General features: G+C 41.2%; 1 protein-coding gene across 18 annotated transcripts in view; it reads left to right on the forward strand.

Moving 5' to 3' along the window:
* The window catches only part of LOC137253031 (alpha-tubulin N-acetyltransferase 1-like), a 783,286-nt gene that overhangs the window by 412,185 nt on the left and 349,173 nt on the right, over nucleotides 1-21,928 (forward strand). For all 18 annotated transcript variants that reach the window (XM_067789271.1, XM_067789279.1, XM_067789276.1 and 15 more), the window contains one exon: nucleotides 3,260-3,586. In XM_067789271.1, coding sequence (XP_067645372.1) covers nucleotides 3,260-3,586 — 327 coding nt within the window. The remainder of the gene's footprint in view (nucleotides 1-3,259; nucleotides 3,587-21,928) is intronic.

Consider the following 21,928-nt stretch of genomic DNA (forward strand, 5'->3'; position numbering starts at 1 on the left):
AATCCCGTTTTGGTATGATCGAGTTCTGCCGCTGCAGCATGTTAAGCGTGTCTTCCGCCTTTACCACTCGGGGATCCAAACCTTGGCCTTTGTATCGTGGGGATCAGTGCTCTATCCACCAGCTTCAACCTTGATCCTTCTTGTTTTTGAAGGTCTGAAACAACTCTCTGCAGCCATTCTAAAGTCGCGTTATTGATGCAGGTCATCAGTTTAACCACATTGTGCCATCCAGCTGTTTCGAAGGCTGGTAGCGGTCTGTTCGGTTCATCGTGCATCATTTTGATCATGATACTTATCAGCTCCGCTTCTACAGATCTCCACCTTTCGGTTAACATCTGCCCATTGGGTTTGCAGAAATCTAGTAGTGCCACAGCCAGGGACTGCTTCGCAACTTCGTTCATCTTCTTCTCGGTGAAAACCGAAGTCTCAGCGTTAGTTCCCTTTAGTATCATCGAGTAAGCTGGAGTCTGATTGTTATCTCCCTTTAGCTTATTAACACTTGTGTCTTTGCTTCTCAAGCCACTATTGCCTTTCTCTTCCTGTAGTACAGCTTTTGAGGTACATGACATTCCAGAACTTAGATATAATTCCCTCTTCGATCGACTTTGCAGATTTTGAGGTTTGGTTCCTGTCATTCCGGCTAGTTCCCCTCATGGTTCTTGGACTGGGGCGTTCACCGTCCCGCTTTTGGCTCTTAAAAGCAGGCTTGTTTAGTTTCAGCCGATCGCTGCGTTGCTCGCAGCAAAGTTTTCGTCAGTGAACTGTCTTCGACATTCTTCCACTGTCTCACGGGCCCATGCCAAGCGATCGCTCTCATCGTTGGTTGGATGATCCACTGGGCCCAAGCGCTGCTCTTAAGCTCCCTATTTCGCTGTTTCCGTTCTAACATTAGTTCTTTGTCCGGGCTAGTATGCCGCTCCTTTCCGATAGCGATTTCCTCTTCCTTGCGACACCATCGCCTTTTCCTTCTCTTTACCTTCTTTTAAAATTTTTGAGTTCATCTTGGTCGTACGACCACCTGCCCACAAGGCGGGCTCAGCGGTCTAATGTTAAAAATTGGGATAAAAACCGTCTGCCACAACAGCGCCCCTTGCTGTGGTAAGGCCATCATTACTTCCCGAGGCGGCTCGGTATCGGGAAGGCTCGGTTCAAATACAGCCGAATATATCCCATGGCTGCAAATCGTCCAATAGGAACGGCCCGCATAACACCCTGGATTAGGGGGTTGGCAGTTCTTGGTCACCGACATCCTACCGCCCACCTATGAACCGAAACGGCGTACACGCAGGCCGTAAACCGCTCAGCCCCATAGTCGGACGCTATGGAGTTCGGCCGACGACACCGACGACAAGGTGCCTGCTATAGTGAGGGGTTTTCGCGGTTACAGCAGCAAGAAACATCCGAGTTAATATGTTTTTAAATTAATACGTACCATTACTTAAAATTCGACTTGATACTTGTCAAAATGCGATACGAATCAGCCAATTTAATAAAAAGTAAGAAGAGAAAGTATGCTTCAACTTAGACAATTTTTCTGAGAAGCTTACGTTTTACTATATCAATATCCAATTTTTCACAAAGAGAATTCGCTTTTTCTATTACTTCTTCATAGAGAGTGTCTCGAATTTCAGATGGTTCAGTCGCTAATGATTTAAGATCATAATACTGTTCTACTACATTCTCTAACCCATCAATGATAACGTAACCGCTTCTATTTCTGCTCCATCGTGTTTCAGATTCACGTTTGACAGTTTTTGCTAAAGCATTTTTTGATAATTCCCATCGTAACGTTGAACGTGAGAAAAAAAGATATTTGCTTTCAATTAATCCACAACCTGTCACAAGTGTTCTGGATATATGCATGCATTTTTTAGTACAGCAAATTTTTTCCATAAATTAGTTATAATAAAAATACAAATTATCCAGGAAGTTCTGCTTTGCGGACCATTTGGCGCCCCCTGTGAGTAGTTCCCGGGGAAAGATGCCCCCTCCCCCCTCCCCCCGTCACTACGCCACTGTTTGTACAGTATTCAGATCGACATTGTGCCAGAGTGGAGTGCGTCTCCCTGGCAAACATTATTGTCATAAGGCTTTGCCAGCTGTTTGTGGATGAGGATGAGGGCCTTTTTGTGCTATTTTAGTTTAAACTAACAAATTTAGCAGATATTGATTTTTCAGCTTTTATGTGGTCCCCTTTTTGGGAAATATTCCCCCTCGTTGTGTATATGAAGCTCCCTAGGGGTGGCGAACTTCCATTCTTAGACTTATCACTGGATATTATTTTCTTCTTTAAGTCCTTTACCTCAAGCGCGGATCGCTGTATAATGCCTTGATTATGAAGGCTAAGCGCTTAATTTTCGGCGGGTATATTATTTCGCCCTTTAAAGAACACAAACAGATCATCAATCGATCTCCCTAGTTTGGTCAACTTATTTGCGATTCCTCCTGAGGCGTGAGGATTTTGTAGATGTAGAAGTAGTGCCTGTTTTAGTTTTCTCCTGTCTTGCCTTTGGAGTAACAGCCGGAGAAGCTCCTTGCATGGCGTTGACTTCCGGTCCTTTTGATTTGGTTCCCGTGTGCGACGAGAAATTGTGACCTACGGTCGATGGATCAGGTCCTTCTGGAGAACGAAGTAGCTTTCGCCCATAAATGGGTTGAAGGATTACAATTTTCCCCTTTCTCCCTCCTTCCAAAGAAAACCATGAGTGCGAAGCTTCATATTGTTAAACAAGCTACATCCGAAACCTCTTGTTATTGAACCATGGTTTGACAGACAAAATATATAAATTGAATTCAAAAATTTCAGATATGCATGTATATATATATATATATACATATATGTATATATATTTGTAACGAATTTTGGGAAATTCCGAATATTTTTCACTTTTTGCTATTGTTCGAATCTCTGAACTATAGAATAAATAACTCAAAAATTCAGTAGAACAAAACGTTCTTTATTGTGTGTGATTTGTGATTGTTCCTCTTTCTTCTTCACTCTTATCTGCTGACTACATATGTGTATGTGAAATAATATCTCTGCTTCAAGCTGCTGGTTATGTGTATGTATGTGTGGCTGCTTGCTTTAATGTGTTCATGTACATAAGTGTGGCTGCTTGCTCTAATGTGTACAAGTACATAAGTGTGGCCGCTTGCTTTATTGTTGCTGTGGATTTATTTAGTAGCAGCATAGTGATGTATAGAACTACTAATATTCGCCACAATATATATATTTATATATATACATATATATTTTCAGCGATGTTGTAATAGGACTTCTCAAAGTTGGTGCCAAAAACTTGTACCTTTTTGATAATGTGGGTGATACCAGAAAAGTTGACCAAGCTCCTTGTATACTAGATTTTTACATTCATGAAACACGGCAGCGAACTGGATTGGGGAAACGAATATTTGATTTTATGCTCGCTGAAGAAAATTGGATTCCAGTAAAATGCACGGTAGACAGACCATCGGAAAAACTATTGAAGTTTCTGAAGAAATATTATGGTCTCGAAACTATTATTCCTCAAACCAACAAATTTGTGCTATATGAAGGGTTCTTTGAAAAGGATGGGACTAAAGACAAGTACGTATAAATTAAATTAACCTTAATAATTTTGTGGTAGTATAGTGTAGACGATCAGAAGATAATATTTTAAAATGTTGGTTTGAATATAAGTTAATGTTTTATTAGATTAATTGTTAAACAAATTAAATATAACTTTCTTTTTAGTTTTTCTGTTAGCGAATTGTGTTGTATTCACCATTGCTGGTTTTAAACGAAAATAGGAAAACTTCTAACTTCATTATTTATTTCTACATTAAAATTTTTAACATCTTTTGCAAGAAATGTTTGTTAAGCACGTGTGCAAAAACATATTAACAATTTTGTAAATTTTTGGATCATATTCACTAGAAGAATTTTGATTATGTTCAAGATCTGATTTGAAATTTCTAAAATTTTGGCGTAAACCATTCAAAATATCTTTTGAAATTGTCTTCTCAGCAGTTGAGGCAACAAGTTCACCAGGTATCCGAAATTTTGACCAAAAAGCATTTCAGCTGGTGTTTCTTGTTAATAAAAAAAGGAGAAATATGATTTAAGAATACACGAACTTTATTGAAGCAATGTACGAAAACGACTGTCAGCAAATTACAATGATAAAAAAGAAAAAATGAATAGCTTAAAGCACAATAGGCCAACCAATGCTGCTTGTGATTGGGAATTATCCCCGGCCATGGCGTTACCATACTATACCTAACATTTGTGACCAGTCAATTCCGATTGAACATCCTGCCCCCGTTGAAAGGATCCTTTCAATATCCTGATGGTAATGGGGCTAGTTTATGAACTGGTCGGCGAAGAATTCCCTTTGCTGTTTTAATTTCCACCACTCGGACCTTTTTGTCTGGACCTGGGATAACGTTCGTAATTCGGCCTAATGGCCACTGGTTAGATGGTATATTATCTTCATATAAAAGTACAAGCTGATCAAGTTCTACGTTAGCTTGGTCAGTTAGCCATTTGGATCGCTGCTGCAGCTCATGGAGGTAGTCACGCCGCCATTGTTGCCAAAACAGATTTTTTATATGGGTGATGCGTTGCCATCGTGATAAATATGATAGATTGTTGGTGTCACAATTGGGTTCGGGTACGCTCCTAATCGCTTCACCAATGAGAAAGTGAGATGGCGTCAAGACGCTTCCATCATTAGGATCGTTTGACATTGTTACCAATGGACGAGAGTTAAGAATGCCTTCTGCTTCAACTATGACTGTCAAGAGTTCCTCATACGTGAGACCACCTTGGGATAAGTATTTGGTAAAAAGTTGCTTTGCTGATTTAACAGCAGCTTCCCAGAGCCCACCGAAATGCGGCGATCGCGGTGGGATAAAATGGAATTCGAAACCTGTGATGGACGAAAAGTCGGAAATTTCCTTTCGACTTTGATCGCACAAGTAGCGATGGTAAAAATCTTGCAATTTGTTGTGAGCCCCCACGAAATTTGTTGCGTTGTCACAGTAAATTCGATGTGGAACGCCTCGCCGGTTTATAAATCGTTTGAGACAGTATATAAACGCATCTGCACTTAAATCGGAAACTAATTCCATATGTATTGCTTTCGTCGAAAAGCACACAAAGATCGCCACATAGGTTTTGTAGGGAACTTTACTCCTGATACGGTAACTGGTAAGGAAAGGTCCACAAAAATCCACTCCGCAAATATAAAATGGCCGCTCTGTATGAAATCGGTCCGCTGGTAAGAGTCCCATGATTTGTTGTTGCAATATTGGTCGATATTTGAAGCAATGAACACATTGTCGCACAACCTTGCGTACCGTTTCTCTAGCCCTCACAATCCAAATGCGCTGTCGGAGCAAACCTAATAGAACTTTCGGTCCAGCGTGAAGATTTGTGCGATGTAAGTGCTCTATATAGAGGATTATGAAACGATGGTCGTGAGGCAGTACTAGCGGGCATCTTGCTTCTATTGGAATAGGTGCTTGCAACAACCGTCCGCCTACTCTAACGACGGTGTGCATCTTCTTAAATATTTGCAGTTGGCACAAGAGTGGCGACAGTTTCTGAAACGATGGAGGTATATTTTTATTGTTCTCTAATGCATTAATTTCTGAAGAGTAGAAATCGCATTGTAAGGTTACGGCAACAAAATTGAATGCATTATTGAGTTCCGCAGCAGAAATGGGTTCTACATCTTGTATTTGCATCTTTCTTTGCGGTGGAACTGTGTTATATACGCGATGAATAAATGCTATTATGCGAAGGATGCGGATGTATGAGGAATTTCGATTGACGATATCATTTACAATGTGTGTTATGTTATTTGTTTTATAGCATTGAGTTCGTTTGGGCTTACGCTGCTCTTCCACTGGTGCGTCGGTGACGACTACCAGCTCCGGCCAATGTTTTGACTCCTTACTAAGGAATACTGGGCCAGAAAACCATATTGTGCTACATAGATCAGCAGCACTGCAGCCGCGTGAAATTAAATCGGCCGGATTATCCTTCGATGGAACATGTCGCCATATGATGCCCTGCGAATGTTCCTGGATTTCCGAGACCCGGTTGGCGACAAATGAAGTAAGAGTCGAGGAATGAGTTTTTAACCACTGAAGGACCGTGGTTGAATCCGTCCAAAAATATACTGTGTTAACATTCTGCTTGAGGTTCACTTCAAACTTTTTCCATGTTCGTATTAAAAGCAATGCAGCGCACAGCTCCAACCTTGGTACAGACTGTGCCTTTACTGGAGCTACTTTAGACTTGGCAATAAGCAAATTAATTTTATACGTACCATTGTGCCAAATTCTGGTATAAATGCAGCATCCATAAGCTCGCTCAGAGGCATCTGAAAACCCGTGCAGTTCGCCTCTCTGTGACGGTGAAGTAAATGCGTAGCGAGGAACGGAAATTGTGTTTATATTAGGTAGATCATCTTCTATGCTAGCCCATAAATCGGAAAGTGGCTTGGGCACTTCCTCATCCCATGAGGCACCGTGGAACCAAAGTGCTTGGAGAAGCATCTTGCATCGAATTACAATTGGACTCAAAAGCCCTAGTAAGTCATATATCTTTGCTGTCTTTGAAAGAATCAAACGCTTTGTAGTATTCCTGTGGGGTTCGTCATTAAATTGGAAACAAAATTGATCTGACCTTGGTTTCCATAACATTCCCAGTGTACTAGTAACGCCGCTGGCCAGCTGAATGGCTACCTCATCTGAGTTCGTGAAAAGTTCAATGCAGTTGCTGTTCCATTTAGCGAGTTCGAGTTTGGCCATCGCTAATAACTGGGTTAATTCGAATTTGCGTTGCTTTAACTCCTCTAGAGTATCGGCGCCTGTAAGGACATCGTCTACATATAGATCGGATTTCAAAACGTGTGCGCCAAGAGGATAAAGATTGCCATACGTTTCCGCAATAAAAAATAAACTGCGGATTGCTAGGAACGGTGCTGAAGCCGTTCCATATGTTATAGTATTTAATTCATAGAACTGTAAAGGAAGGTGTGGTTCATCCCTCCATACAATTAGTTGAAATTGTCTGTCCTTCGGTGACATCCCGAACTGGCGATACATTTTACAAATGTCAGCAGTTAATGCATGTTTGTAAAGGCGAAATTTAAGCAAAGTTGTTATGAGATCGGGCTGGATCGTTGGGCCTACCATAAGTAAATCATTGAGGGATACGTTAGATGAGGTTTTTTGAGATGCGTCAAATACGACACGCAATTTGGTTGTTACATTTGTTGGGCGAAGCACAGCATGATGCGGTATAAAATAATGATTTGGACTGATGTCGACCTCATTGATCGGAGACATGTGCCCAAGTGCGGCATACTCCTTCATAAACTCGGTGTACGATTTTCCTAACTCTGAGTCTCTTTTGAAACGGCGTTCTAGAGATATAAACCGCCTGTAAGCATTCTGAAACGAATTGCCAAGTGCTTTAGGTGAGCCAATAAATGGTAAGGAAACCTGAACCCGATTATCTGCTGTGTACGCAACATTTTTGACGTAATGGGCTTCGCACGCCACATGCTCTTCAGAGAGTTGTTGCTCTTGTTTATACTCTTCGATTTCCCAAAAACGTTGTAGTTAGGCGGATAAGTCAGGTGAAGATAGTGATTTCGTAAAGTAGCATGCATTCGACCGCAAGGTACTGTGATTCTCGTATTTCCCACCTACTATCCACCCTAGAAGAGTATTAACTATAAGGCATTGATTCCCATCGAGAGACAATTTTCCTTCATCGAGAAGTTCGAAGAAAATGTCTGTTCCGATAAGCAGATCTATTTTATGTGGCTTAAAAAAATAGGGATCCGCTAAATTGACGTTTGGAGGAAATTCTAAACTTTTTGTATCTATATATTGGCTAGGCTGTCTTGATGAGATCGTATTGACAACCGCAAACTCTGCAGTACAATTAAAATTTGAAAACCGTGACTGAATCGTGGTTTCTACCTTAGTGGATACTCTTTCGCTAGCGCCTGCGATCCCCGCTACTTCCTGATTGAAACGAATTTGATGTAGACGTAAACGCTTTGCAGTTTCAAGCGTTATAAAATTCAGCTCAGAGCAAGAATCCAATAAGGCACGAACTGGTTGGAAGATGCCGCAAGCATCCTTAATCAAAACGATTGCTGTTGGAATGATAGAGCAACCAGTAGCCCGTGCCAATAATGTAGTAGGTGTTTGCGATGTAAAATTTTGGTTGGTTGGTTGGTTTGATCCGGACTTCCATGCTGGAGCTGAACCAGAGTGCGAAAACGAAAAGGTCGATGAAGATGAAAGAGGTGTCTCTCCAGATGAAGGCACTCTATGTAGCAATGTATGGTGCAAAGTGTTACACACCCGGCATCGCGTTTGTGATGGACACTTAGCGACCACATGACCTGTACCCAAACAATTAATACATAGGGATGATAGCTTAGCTAAGTCAAATCTCTGAGCCACACTCATGTTGCGAAATTTCATACATCGATGAATGAGATGGTCATCTGCTTGGCAACAGACACATTTTGATTTGGAGGTGACGAACGCTTTTGATTTGCTTACCTTTGAATTGGGAATGTGATTAGCCACGTCAGGGGAGCGCTTATTCCAACTCTCGAGAAGAAGTTGACAACGATGGCTTAGATTAGTGTAACACTTTTCAAACGATGGGAGTTCTTTAAATTCTTGGCGTTCATCATAAGCCTTTTTTGAGTCAGCATCTAACCTGGTTAAAATAATATCAATTAGCAACGCTTCCATTATGTCCTTCTCGGAGCCAATCGATAATAAAGCCCCTTTAATAGAAGCAACGTTGTCGATAAGTGATCGCAAAGCGATGTGATTGCCTTTATTCATTGATGGCAACGTGTGCAGAATCTTTATATGTTCAATAAAAATTAGGGTTTTATTGTCAAAGCGCTCTTTTAATCTTTGCAGCGCTCGCTGATAGTTTGCTTCGGTAACGTCAAATGGTTCAATAACTGCTCGCGCAGCCCCCGACAAGCAATCAAGAAGATAATTAAATTTGTCAATTTGTGATAAGGACGAGTCCTCGTGTACCAACGACTCAAACGTATGTATAAATCGAGAATATTCTGTGTACTTGCCGTCGAATTTCGGCAACTTTAATTTCGGCAAGCGATGTGAAGAAAGCGAAGGGGTCGTTGTATTAAAATAGCTTAATTCAGCGCTGCTTGATCGACGTGCTTTGTTCAAGAATCCTAATAATTTTGACTTGGTCGTGATGAAGAGTTCCTCTAAATCACTGCGGCCATTGTCTGTAAAGCAAAGTTTTTCAATTTGGGTTTGTATATGACATACTTGCTTGAAATATGATTCCAATATTTGCAATTGGCACTCTAGAATTGTGGCGTCAGCTGTAGCACCTTCCCTTTCAATTTTAGTTTTAAGGTTTGTGATATTCCGCTTCATTGAACTGCGTTGTTGACGCAGCGGTGGCAATTCCACCGATGTATCATTGGTATCATCATCCGTCGGCATGCTGCCGGCTTTTAGATCTCAAAAATTGTGTGTTGATTGTTGTTTCCTCAAATTTATTTAATTTGCAAACTGCTTGTTCCCGTATGAAAGTAAAAAACAAAACGTGCACACGGACTGAAGCCAAAGTAAAGCACCAAAAAATAAAACGGAGATATGGTGTGATATTTTTCGCTGAAAACAGTACTTTTCCCTTTATATGCAATCTGCTTATTACCGTATTAAGCAAAAACAAACCGTGCGAATGCGATTGAGGGCAATGTAAAGAACCGCAATATAAAACAATATGCTTGCGATTATGTGCGTAGGCTGTGTTCAGGCAAATTCAGCAATAATTACGATATATATGTACATATACTCAGAAAACCAAACAGTGCAATATAAAGAACCGCAATATAAAACTATATGCTTGTGATTATGTGCGTAGGCTGTGTGTATTATACCAATGCAGCACTAATTACGATATGTAAAGGAGAACATGTACTGCTCTGTATATTAAAATTTGAGGCTCCAAATTGTTCTCTTTTCCATGTACTCCACTTTGTTTGTGTTCTTGACGGCAGCGAGCACCGTTATATGTATAGTTGTATTTTGTTTTTTATAACGAAATGCTTGCTTCACCGTCCTGTCACGGTCGCCAATGTTTCTTGTTAATAAAAAAAGGAGAAATACGATTTAAGAATACACGAACTTTATTGAAGCAATGTACGAAAACGACTGTCAGCAAATTACAATGATAAAAAAGAAAAAATGAATAGCTTAAAGCACAATAGGCCAACCAATGCTGCTTGTGATTGGGAATTATCCCCGGCCATGGCGTTACCATACTATACCTAACATTTGTGACCAGTCAATTCCGATTGAACAGCTGGTGTGGTTGAAATATCTTCTTTGAAAGTCGATTGCAAATTTAAGAGTAATTTTCGTAACTCTTCCCACCAACCTCTGGTCGCACTTCTAGCCATTATTCGGGACTTTATCTGCCTATGAAAACGTTCTACCGCTCTGTTCGCTTGGGGATGGTGGGAAGAAGATGTTATTTGGGGACTTCAACAAAGTTTTGTCAATTCAAAAAAAAAAAATTGATGTGGACTGAGTGCTCTGATTTGTAGTAAATGCTAAAGAAACTCCAAAATGTGAAATAGATTCATAATCAAATTTTTTAGCAATAGCTGCTGCGGAAATAACCTCCCTTAGGCGATATGCTTCTGGTCAACGAGTGAACGGATAAAGGTCCTGTAATATCCAAATGAGTGTTCGAAACTGCTAGTAGGTGTTGGAATTTTGTAAATTGTATCAAAAAGTTTCATAAATTTTATTTTATTTTTATCAAAGCGGTATTTATGTATAAATTGCCATGCATCGTGAAATACCAAAATTTTGTGTCTACTGCTATTTGCAAAATTTTTCTTGAATATTTTTTGATCTGCGTACAGCGCTTAATAATACCAAAATGTAAGCTTTCGATTTCAAAATAATTTCGAAAGTATGTATGTATTCTGTTTCTAAATACTTTCAGGGCCGCGGAGAAGGATGATTTTAAGTTATATAAACGTTTTTGACACAATTTTATAAGCGCTATCTGTCAAAAATGTTTCAACTAACTTAAAATCACATTTTATTTCGACTTCCCAACGACTCAAGTGGTCGCCATTTCCTTCAAATCACACTCCATACTACTCTAAAAAACGGAAGAAAAGTAAAGCGTGATTGGCTCGTTTGGAGTGCAACAAAAGAAGCGCTTTTTTGTTTTCCATGCCGGCTTTTCAGTAAAATTTCCGAAAATACCCGATGAGTTTTGACAAAATCTTCAGGTTATTCTAAAGAAAAAGGTTGGAAGAGGTCACACGACAAAATTCCTGAAAACGAAAATAGTCAACATCATAAAACTTGCTATATAGGATGGCGCCAATATGAAATGAGAATTCGAAATGCAAGTTCAGTGGATTTTTTCTTAGCGGAAACCCTTAAAAATGAAGCAGCTCGCTGAAGTATTTTGAAACTGATCAGCAATTATGACCCCCTATTGCATGAACATTTGGAGAAGGTGAGGGAATCTCAAACGAAAAAGAACCGTCTCCAAGCACATTATTTGTCTGATGGAATACAAAATGAGTTCATAGAAATCTGAGCAAGTCAAGTAATTAGAAAGATAGAAGGCGAGAGAAAGTCCGTCAAGTATTACACAGTAATAGTGGATGCACCCCTGATTCGGAGCATAGTGAGCAGACTGTTTTTATATTGCGTTATGTTTTATTAGACAGGGATTCCTGAAAATAGAAAATCCAAGAACGCTTCTTAGAGTTTGTCGATTGTAACGCAAAAACAGGAGAAGCTATCGCTGAGCTGATTCTCAGCACTCTGAGAAGGCAGTATATTGCACTGGATGACTGCCGTGGGCAAGGGTATGATAATGGCAGTAATATGAGCGGTCATTACAAAGGAGCGCAGAGTCATATCCTGAGAGATAACTCCCTGGCAATATTTGCACCTTGTGCTTGTCATAGTTTAAATTTATGTGGAGTGCAAGCTGCTGAATGTTGTGCAGAAGTCATCACATTTTTCGGTATTACGCAGAAATTGTATAATATCTTTAGCGCAAGCCCTCAGAGATGGGAAATTCTCAAGAAAAAAACTAATTGCTCCTTGCACAGCATGTCACAAACACGATGGTCTGCTCGTGTGGATATGTGAAACCTTTCGCAATTCACATACCCCAAGAAAGCTATTGATGAAATCAAGCTTTTGAATCTGAGTTCAGAAACAGTAACGGATTTGGGAGGTATTGAAGCATATATGGGGAAATTTGAGTGTATCCTCTTAGCCTCCATTTGGCTCAACGTGTTGACGGTAATCAACCATCGAAATCTGTTACTGCAAGCTAGAAATGCTACACTGGACGTGGAAACAGAAAATATATGTAGCCTGATTGATGGGTTGAAGAAGTTCAGGGATCAATGATCGATCATACTTCAAGAATATAAGGTTCTGGCAGGGAGTATAGGAGTTGGGAATACCTTCGCAGAGAAAAGAAGGAAGATAAGAAAGTGCCAGTTCGATGAATTACCTGGCGAATCACCTGAGTGTGATTCCAAAACTCAATTCAAACAGCAAGTTTTTTACGTTCTTTGGACTGCTTGATTGGTAACATGACAAGACGTTTCGAAGCCCTAAATGACATTGCAATTAAATTTAGTTTTTGGTGGACGCATCAGGATCTGACGGAAGAGGAGCTCAGAGAAAAGGTAGCGGCATTCTGCACGATTTATGGTATCGATATTTCTACGGATCTAACAGATGAAATCATTCATCTCAAAGCCATCCACTTAGTAAATTTGGGATGTGAATCGCTGACACCATTTCAAATTCTGAACAAATTTCATGACTTGAAGATGGAAGTATTATTTCCAAACATCTGCATAGCATTAAGAATATTTTGCACACTTCCAGTCAGTGTGGGAGCGTTCTTTTAGTCTATTCTCGCGTGAAAAATTTTTTACGTTCTACTGTGAGCTATTTTTAAAACTGTTGCAAAAACCGCGCAAAATTGTTCTTCAGCACATTTTTTCACGCAAGGAGAAGCATATACGCAAAATTTTACTCTCTATGATATTCCGTTGAGAAAAAAATGGCCCACAGTCTTGATGCTAGATATTTTCTTTTCCACACCTTGGACTTTCCACACAAAATTTTATCTTTCAAATAATTTAAGTATTGAACATTTGATTATTTTTTTTCTTTGGATATTTCATTTTTGTTCTGTAAAGTATTTGAAAAATCAAATTTTTCGACCTTTTGGGAAGGGGGGGAAGAGGAGGGGAATGCCTCCTATGTCCCGCATCTCATTTATAAAACTCCAGATTTTTACCCTCTCTGTGTATTCCACGGGTGCGTCCGCAAGATGAGCCAATCTTTCAACATCCGACGCAAACTCCTGCAAAGTCTCGTTAGCTTTTTGGGAACGGTTTTGCAATTCTATTTGGTAGATCTGTTTCCTGTGTTCCCTTCCGCACCGTCGTTCTACAGCAGCCATCAATGCTTCATAGCTGTTACGTTCGTACTATGGGATGGTCTGTAAGATCTCAGCAGCTGGTCCTTTTAAAGCCATGAACAATGCAGCAACTTTATCTTTGGAATTCCAGTTGTTCGCTGCTGACGTCTTCTCATATTGGAACTTAAATACCTGGAGGGGAACAGAACCATCAAACGTTGGGGATTTTACCTTCAGAGTAGGCGTTGAAGTGATTGGACGGTTCAATTGTAACTCCTGAATATGATCTTTTAAAGCAACTTATCTCGGCGTCCATTTTATTTTGTCGACCAATGAACCCTTTCTCTTCCATGCGCGCTTCCAGTTGTGCAGAGATCAATTTTAGATGTTATTTCTGACGACATTTCTGAGATACGTGTCTCCTGTGATTCCAGTTGGGATGATATTTGCGACGACATTTCTGAAATACAAGTTTCTTGTGCTTCAACCTTGGATGTTATACGGTTCTCCTGCGAGTCTATTTGTGTTTCCATCTTGGATGTTATACGAGTCTCCTTTGATTAAAGTTGGGATGCCATATATGTCTTATTTTCTACCAGTTGAGATGACACTGTCGATGTTTGAGCAGATATTTCAGCCAAAATCGTGTTCAGGTCTGTACTCGTTTTTCTCTTCAATTTTTGTTGTCTCATCGCCATCAAGATGAAAGACATACTTTTCCACGTTAAATCCTTCTGATTCCATTGCCTCTCGTAGTCGCCTGAAGTTCGAGTTTATTGCTCGTTGTATTCAATCCACGGATCTCCAACTCCTTCTTCAGTTGCTGGTTCTTCAATTCACTCCACTTTGCCATGTCCTTGTTGTACTCGAAATCTTCGGAATTTATTCAACAATTCCTCTTCTGACACCAATTGTAACGATTTTAGTGAAACTCCGCTTATATCCAAATATTGGGAGCAAATTTCATTGAAAGCTGTTTTAATGTCTGAGTGGAGCTGTTTCATTCTTTCTCAAGCTCCTACGACGTGGCTATGGGTCGCTTTTTCGGCTTCTTCAATGATAAAACGGAAATGTTCCCAGTTTGTTTTCCTATGATTTCTAAAACTTGCCTGTGCTCAGGAATCTGACCAATGTCGAATACAATGTGTTTATGGTCCGACATTGACTCCTCCCCTGAGACGTACCAGTTAGTGACCGTGGTGACCATATTATGGCTACACAGAGTAAGATTTAGAGCTTCCTCTCTAATGGCATTTACTGTGTTTATTGCCCCGTTTGATAATGCTTATATTATTACCCCGATTAATAATGCTTATATTATAGTGTCAAGGATTTTTATTAGTTTCGCTTTAATCGGTACTACTATCCGGTGCATCTTTTCAACCAGCACATTGTCCAGCGGCATACCTGTAGCGATCAAAATATGCTAAATTGCCTCGCATTCGCATTCGCAATAACCTTTAAAGAGATGAGATGTGAAAGCATATCATCTGTCCGTGATCACCCGGCTGGGATTCCAAATATTGACGCCTGTTTTTTCATGCGGTCGACTACGGCTTCGGCATCTGTATTCTTCGTGGGGTACAGCCAAATATGAATAATTGTAAGCCTTCTTGGTGGTCTCCATAGGTCCGACGTGATCAAGGTGAAAGGTGATTAAAGGCTTGTCTTCATTAAGGATAGTGTTCAAGTATCCTCTTGTCTCCCCGGCTTTAGCGTCAGTTTTCAGACATTCCACACAACATAGTACTACTTTCAATACCTTTGGGTTCGAGTGAGAAATGTTTAAGTATTTATCCAATGCTTCCTGCGTATTACTGACGGAGAAACGCGCTTGTTCGTGTGCCATATGGGATCTTTTTCAAGGAGGTCGTGCTTTACATAATAATCCTTATACTCATCTTTCTCTAGGACCTTCCGAACCATTCGTATCCAGTGATCCTGAAACTGCAGCAGTTAAAGCAGGCGGTGACTGAGTGAATCCTCTAGTGTAAAGCGTCCGCATGCCGCATTTTTGATCCGCTCCGGCGTTTGATTTCAAATTAAAGTATTGCAGGAACATTGCCCAGCACGAAACTCGAAGAGGGACATCTTTTTTTTTTAGCATCATAGTAAAAGTGTTGCAGTCCGTCACGATTTTGAGACGTATACACTCTTCATTTCCTCAGTGCTTCAACTTCAGCCAAATGCCACAAACTCATAGAAGTGCAGTTTCTCTTCCGAATCCTGGCAAAAGAGATTTTTAAATTGGCAAAGTTGCGGAAAGTACGGAGCTCTGGGACTTATATCGAGATGTGTTGAGGAGCTATAAACGGAAAATTAACAAGTCGAAGAGGATTTCTTGGAAAAATTTCTGCTGGCATAGAATGCTCCAGCGAAACGGCGAGCCTGAGGAAAGTCCTATCCAAGGGAGATGGACCGCCCAAGTACTGATAAAAAATGATGACGGGAAATGGTCAAACAGTAGAAGTAGAAGAGTCCCTCGAGACATTACTTAACACCCACTTCTCATCAGGAGACGATGCGGAAAATTTTTGTAACAATGTCTTCGCTTCTTATACGGAGCGAGAGGTACCAGGACTAGTGACAAATACCGAAATTGAATAAGCAATAAAAACTTTTGCTAGTTCAAATCACCGGGTCCAGATGGGATATTCCCTACTATGCTGCAGAGGGCAGGTGGAACGATTGTAGAATAACTTAGAATGGCTCGAGTAGTCTTTCCACCGAAAGCGGGAAAACCCAGGCATCTGTATCTGAAAGACTACAGGCCTAATAGTTTGACATCTTTTCTGCCCAAAACCCTATAGAGATCATTAAATGTGTATATAAAATCGAAAATGAATGAGGAATTATTCTATACAGCGCAACATGCTTACGCCAAAGACGAGTCAGCCTATACTGCATTGTATACGGTGGTCATGAACATAGAGAAAGCCCAGGGCTAGGAATATGCCCTAGGTTTTTTTTCTGGACATATATGGAGCTGGAAACAATGTCTCGAAACGAGCAATCTCCACTCGATTGAAGTTCATCCGACCTTGACAAATTGGATCGGCTTCATGTTAAGCTGCAAAATGATGACGCCGCAATGGGTTATATGCGAGGCAACGCGGTAGTGTGGGGTTTTATCACAAATTATCGGAAAAAACCGATCTGTATTATTTACTAAGAAGTATATTATCGCTATTTCAACAAAGCGTAAGCTTGGAGGGGTAATCCTACAAGAAAAATGTAGCGCAAAATATGTAGGAGTCATCCTATATAGTAAGTTGTCGTGGAAACTCCATGTGGAGGAGAGAGCGAAGAAAGCTTCCGCGGCACTTAATGAAAGCAAGAGAATGTATGTAGGGCCTATCATCCAAACTCTCTAATTGGGTATACTTTACTATGGGGTCCTTCTTTAGTGGACTGCCACCCAAAAAAGTACGTCTTCCAAAAAACTAGAGAAGGTATGCAGATTATCAATGATTAGCATAATGGACTCCAAGTTAACGGAAGGGGCGGGTCTGCTGTTTACTGCGTCGATCCAGAAATAAGTAGATCTTACAGGCTGCCAGATAACTGCAGCGTCTTCCAGGCGGAAATTATAGCCCTGAAGAAAGCAGCAGAAATTTTGGAGAAAGCGTGCTTAAGCTGCAGCCGCAGCGGCACAGACAGGCGATAATTAAGGCAATAATCTCACACAGTACTTCATCAATACTTCATCAAGTGTTCTGGAATGTAAAGAAGCATCGGAAAACCTTCGCTCAGGCCGGACCATACATCTATACTGGGTTCCCGTTAAAAAGAGATAGAAGGTAACGAAAAGGCCAATGTGTTGACAAAGGAGGGTGAAACGACAACAGACGTCCCAATCCGTTTGGGAGAAATCAAAAGTAGGCAGGAGTTGAAAAGGAAAGGCGTGGCCAAAGCGCGGGCTAAGATTAGGTGCAAAGCCTACGATATTATACTTACAACTTACAAACTGGCTCATATCTCTGAAGAGAGAAGACTTAAGGCTCACGATGGGCATACTAACTGGACACTGCCTTCTGGCGTTACGTGCTTATAAGTTAGGCCTCGTCAGTAGCAGCAGGTGTAGGATGTGAGAGCTGCTGTAAGATGTAGTAGCTTTGCAATTGCGGCATAGCTATCAACAAATCTTCGAAAATAGGACGTCATACCATGGAAACGTTGTAAGGACTTGTATCCACTTAGCATTGGAAAATTTTTAATCGCGCCAAGTTTTGCATCGGATGGTCAGTGATGATGTATCCGAAGAACTCGACCTTTTTTTCGGGAACTGACACTTGTACCACTTTACTTGTAAGTCGTTAGCCTCTGCAACTTCCATCACCTATCTCAGCTTATGGATGCCTTCGACTTCAATATTAAGGTCATCCATGCAAATGATGGTTGTGTCACGCACCAGATATTTCAAAACTGCGGCTAGGAACTTCGATGAAATTGCCGGTGAATTTGTTATGGAACGTATATGAACACGAATTACTCACTAAGATTTACGAAAGGCGTGCATTTCCTTGATTCTACATCAACTGTTGGCTCCCACCAGTTGTTCGATGCTGTCATCAATCATTGGCATCGAGAAGATATCGACGATGTGTACACGGTATCTTATCAGCTTCTCTCACCCTGAGATTCGTAACCGCATTTCTTATAGCCGTAAACCGCTTTCAAATTTTCTGCAATTATTGGCGCGTCCACTTGCGCAATTACAAATCTCCGCGCTCTCGCATTTACCAGCCACATGGCTTCGTCTTCCAATTCGATAAGGTCAACGTGTTTGAGGACATCATTGCCTATCACCAGCGAATAGTTCAAATATACTCATGCAACGTTATGTCCAGCGAAATTCCGTCAATATTCATGGGGAACGTGAAACTACAAATTATCGTCATCATGCTATTACCGATACCTACCAATCGTCACTTCTCCCTACTCATCTCAACAGCCAACTATATCATTAGCAGGGTGTTATTACGCTTGGACATAAATCCGACCCAATGTCGAAGAGTGTCTAAATTGTCTAGTTCGTCATGCTTAAAAATACATATTTGAAATTGAGACGACGACTCTGTCTAATCGGCATCATGTTTGCTGAACTTTTCTCAGCTTCTGTTTCTTTCCGCCTCTGCCACACTTAATACAGTTCAGCCGCTTACCTACGCAGCTCCGGGCAACGTGAGACTGATCGCCGCAATTCTAACACCCTTTCCTTGACATTGTTGAGTTATGTAAATCTCTGTTCGAGGACGCTGATTTTATATAATTCCCACTCGCTGGCTGCGGTTTACTCGTACGGATCTTCTCGTATATTTTGATCCGCTCCTTTAACTCGCTAATGGTTTTCGCTTGGTGGTGGTTGCTCTTGGTGGATCGGGAGTCTTGTACGCCGTCAATAAAATACGCGACTAGGATTATCTCGTCTAAGTATATTGACTTGACGATCTCCATTAGCACGTACAAATATTTTCGGATACCCCCTGGATAATAGGGTAGCCTCAAGTATTAATGAACTACATTGGCTTACGCCGGCCTGACTGTGAATGAAAATTTTGGCATCACCCTTCAAGGGTTGTTTCGCATAAAAAAATCTTTCCACCTGACAGCTTCTCCGTCGTTCATTGTTCGAAACTTGGCTGACGCGACCCATGTCTTAAAACTTTATTCAATTATTAAAATTTAAATACGCATTAATGAAATTTAAATCTTGGAAAACGTTTAAAATTTTTGCACTATGATAATTTTATGCACTCTACTAGAGATATACGCCGCCGATAAACGCCGCCGCTGAATGTCAAAAATGGTAAAATATTTTCTACTCTTTTAAGACTGTCTGGCCATTTAGTGTTCATCTCGAAAATTGGTCCGATATGGTCGAAAGGCATATCAAGGGATGCGCATCAGTGCCAGTTATAAAAATGCCAGCTTAACAAGGATTTCGCATCACCGAATTCACCAAGTTATTAAAACAAAACACTTAAAGAAAATTTTATATAATAAATTTAAATGCTCACATCGCATAATTTTTCCATAAAAAATTAATAAAGAACAATGAATTTAAATAAAATGTCCCAAAATGTCGCACATATTTTCAAATTGTCCTCAAGTTGTTAAAAAAGTAAGTTACCCGAAAAAGGTGCCGAATTTTATATCCCGATTGTCTGAAAGAATAAGAATAAGAATTCTTTACAAGGCTCCAGGGGTTTAAATTCTCCTTTGAAATGATTCTCAGCTCACACTTAAGTTGCATATATCTTCAACACCTACGAGAAGGGTTTGAAAAATCACTTTATTTGCTTAACTATAAAATAGCGTCTGAAATCTTAATTTTGATTTTCACACTTCATCATTCATCACTCAAGTCTCCCGGTTCGATATTTCCTAAAGTTGGCGACTCTATCCCCAACTAGTGCCTTGCAGTGAATCACATTGGATATAGTCTATCAACCATGTGTAAATATGACTGTTACAAATGTGAATACGTAGGCACATTTTCAACCAGGTTCGCAAGAACACTCAAAGTGGTGAAGCAAAAGGTTTCTCAAGACAGTCGAAGAAATGAACGGGTGTTCTACTACCCTAACGTAGGGGATAGTCGAACTTGTCTGAAAACTGAAGGCGGTCATGCATAATGAGATCTTATATCATAAGGCCGGAAACGAAGACTATTAAAGTCAATGTATCGAACACAAACGTCTGCAAATTTTGGTCTACATTTTAAAACTTTTATCCACGGTCCTTGTAAAGTTTAAATTATGTAGAAACGGCAAGGATTATACGATTTTCACCCATGTCTTACCCAATGATTCCCACTTAGACTGCTTATGATTTCGAGGTCGGCATCCTTGGCCTAATAGTTACTCCCTAACGTTTCAATGTGTTTTTTTTTTTTGGTGTAGCTCGGAAGCATAGCGTGACAAAAACATCCGTCAGAAATTCGGAGCTACACCCAGAGCTTCTAGGAAAGTGACGTCGACGAAGGTATGAGTTCGAAGTCGCAGTCCTATAGCTTCTGTGCTGGCATATGGTGTGATGGCCACGATGCGTGGTAGCGACTGGAATTGTAGCTCCTAGAAACAGCCGAACAAACTCAAGGCGCCCTTTTGGTGTAACGCCATTTAATTTGTTGCGTCCCTCCCACAAATTGTCATCCTCCCAGCAGCTCCTTGCAGCGGGACTTCTCCATATTCTCTTGAAGGTATCGAACCCAATCCGGGTCCGTCTCCTGACCCCGGTCCTGAGAAATGTTTTTGCTGCATCTGCCGGAAAAGAATCTTTTTAGGACGGTCATACTCTTGTCAGTGTGTCTCGTGTAAGGGATGGTTGCATCGGACAGGTTGTTCTGGGCTAGACCCCAAAACCAGACGTCCACGTAACTTCTATAAATCTTTTGTGGCTCCTTGCTGTTCACGTCCTAGGACGTCCCGTAGTCTGCATCTTAGCGCCCCTACTACCTTCCAGCAGCCCGCTGCTTTGCAAGCCACAACAAGTACCCGCTGTTGCTCGCGCCCCACGGCGCCACCAACTCACACGGCTGCTCCCACTCATACCTACAATCTCCGTAGTAGAGTCGGGAGTAATGTCGAGCATCAGTCCCTGCCCCCGTCTTCTTCCCCCCTCTTTTCCGGCAGCAATTGTGAAGGTCAGGGAAACAGACTCTTAGTCCCTACCTCCCTTTGCACCGTTTGCCAGCACAGAATATATACGTTTGCGACATCCGCCCAATGCAGCTCCTGCCATGGACGGTGCTACTTTCCTAGATGTTGTGGTCTCCGCGACGGCAACCCCCCGACGGGTTTCATTGCGCCATGTTGCCAGGCGGCATACCCAAATACACCGGGTACCCCAATGCCCAACCAAGGACGTCTAGTCCCAGGGCTTCAACAGCAATCGCGTTCTGGCCTTCCACAACCCAGGCGTAGTCACCCGTCACTTACTCCCAGAGTGGCGACGTCTCCCCCTATGCACTTCAGAATTCTGCAGTTAAACTGTAATGGATTAACTGGGAAGATCAGCGGCACAACATCCGCATTGCTGCGATTCAAGAGACTAAACTCACAGCAATATCTGCATTGTAGACCTGTTCCGGATATAATGTCCACAGAAAAGATCGCGAGAGCGGAAATGGAGGCGGCCTCGCGTTTATCATACACCACACTGTGCAATATCATATATTTGATCCCGACATCGACCGCAAGGACAGTGTCTTAGAACATCAAGGAGTATCTGTCCGGTCGGGCGATGCAAATATAGAAATCATCAACATCTACAAACTGCGTCAACTGGCAGCAGATGGTAACATTGGCATCCGACCACCTGCCTATACTTATTTCGCTCGAGCGTCCCGCCGACTTCGTCGTCGCAGAAAAACGCACTTTCATTAACTTTAAAAAAGGAAAGTGGGACGAGTACAAATTC

The sequence above is a fragment of the Eurosta solidaginis genome, chromosome 5, assembly GCF_040869045.1.
Source record: "Eurosta solidaginis isolate ZX-2024a chromosome 5, ASM4086904v1, whole genome shotgun sequence".
Lineage (NCBI taxonomy): Eukaryota > Metazoa > Arthropoda > Insecta > Diptera > Tephritidae > Eurosta > Eurosta solidaginis.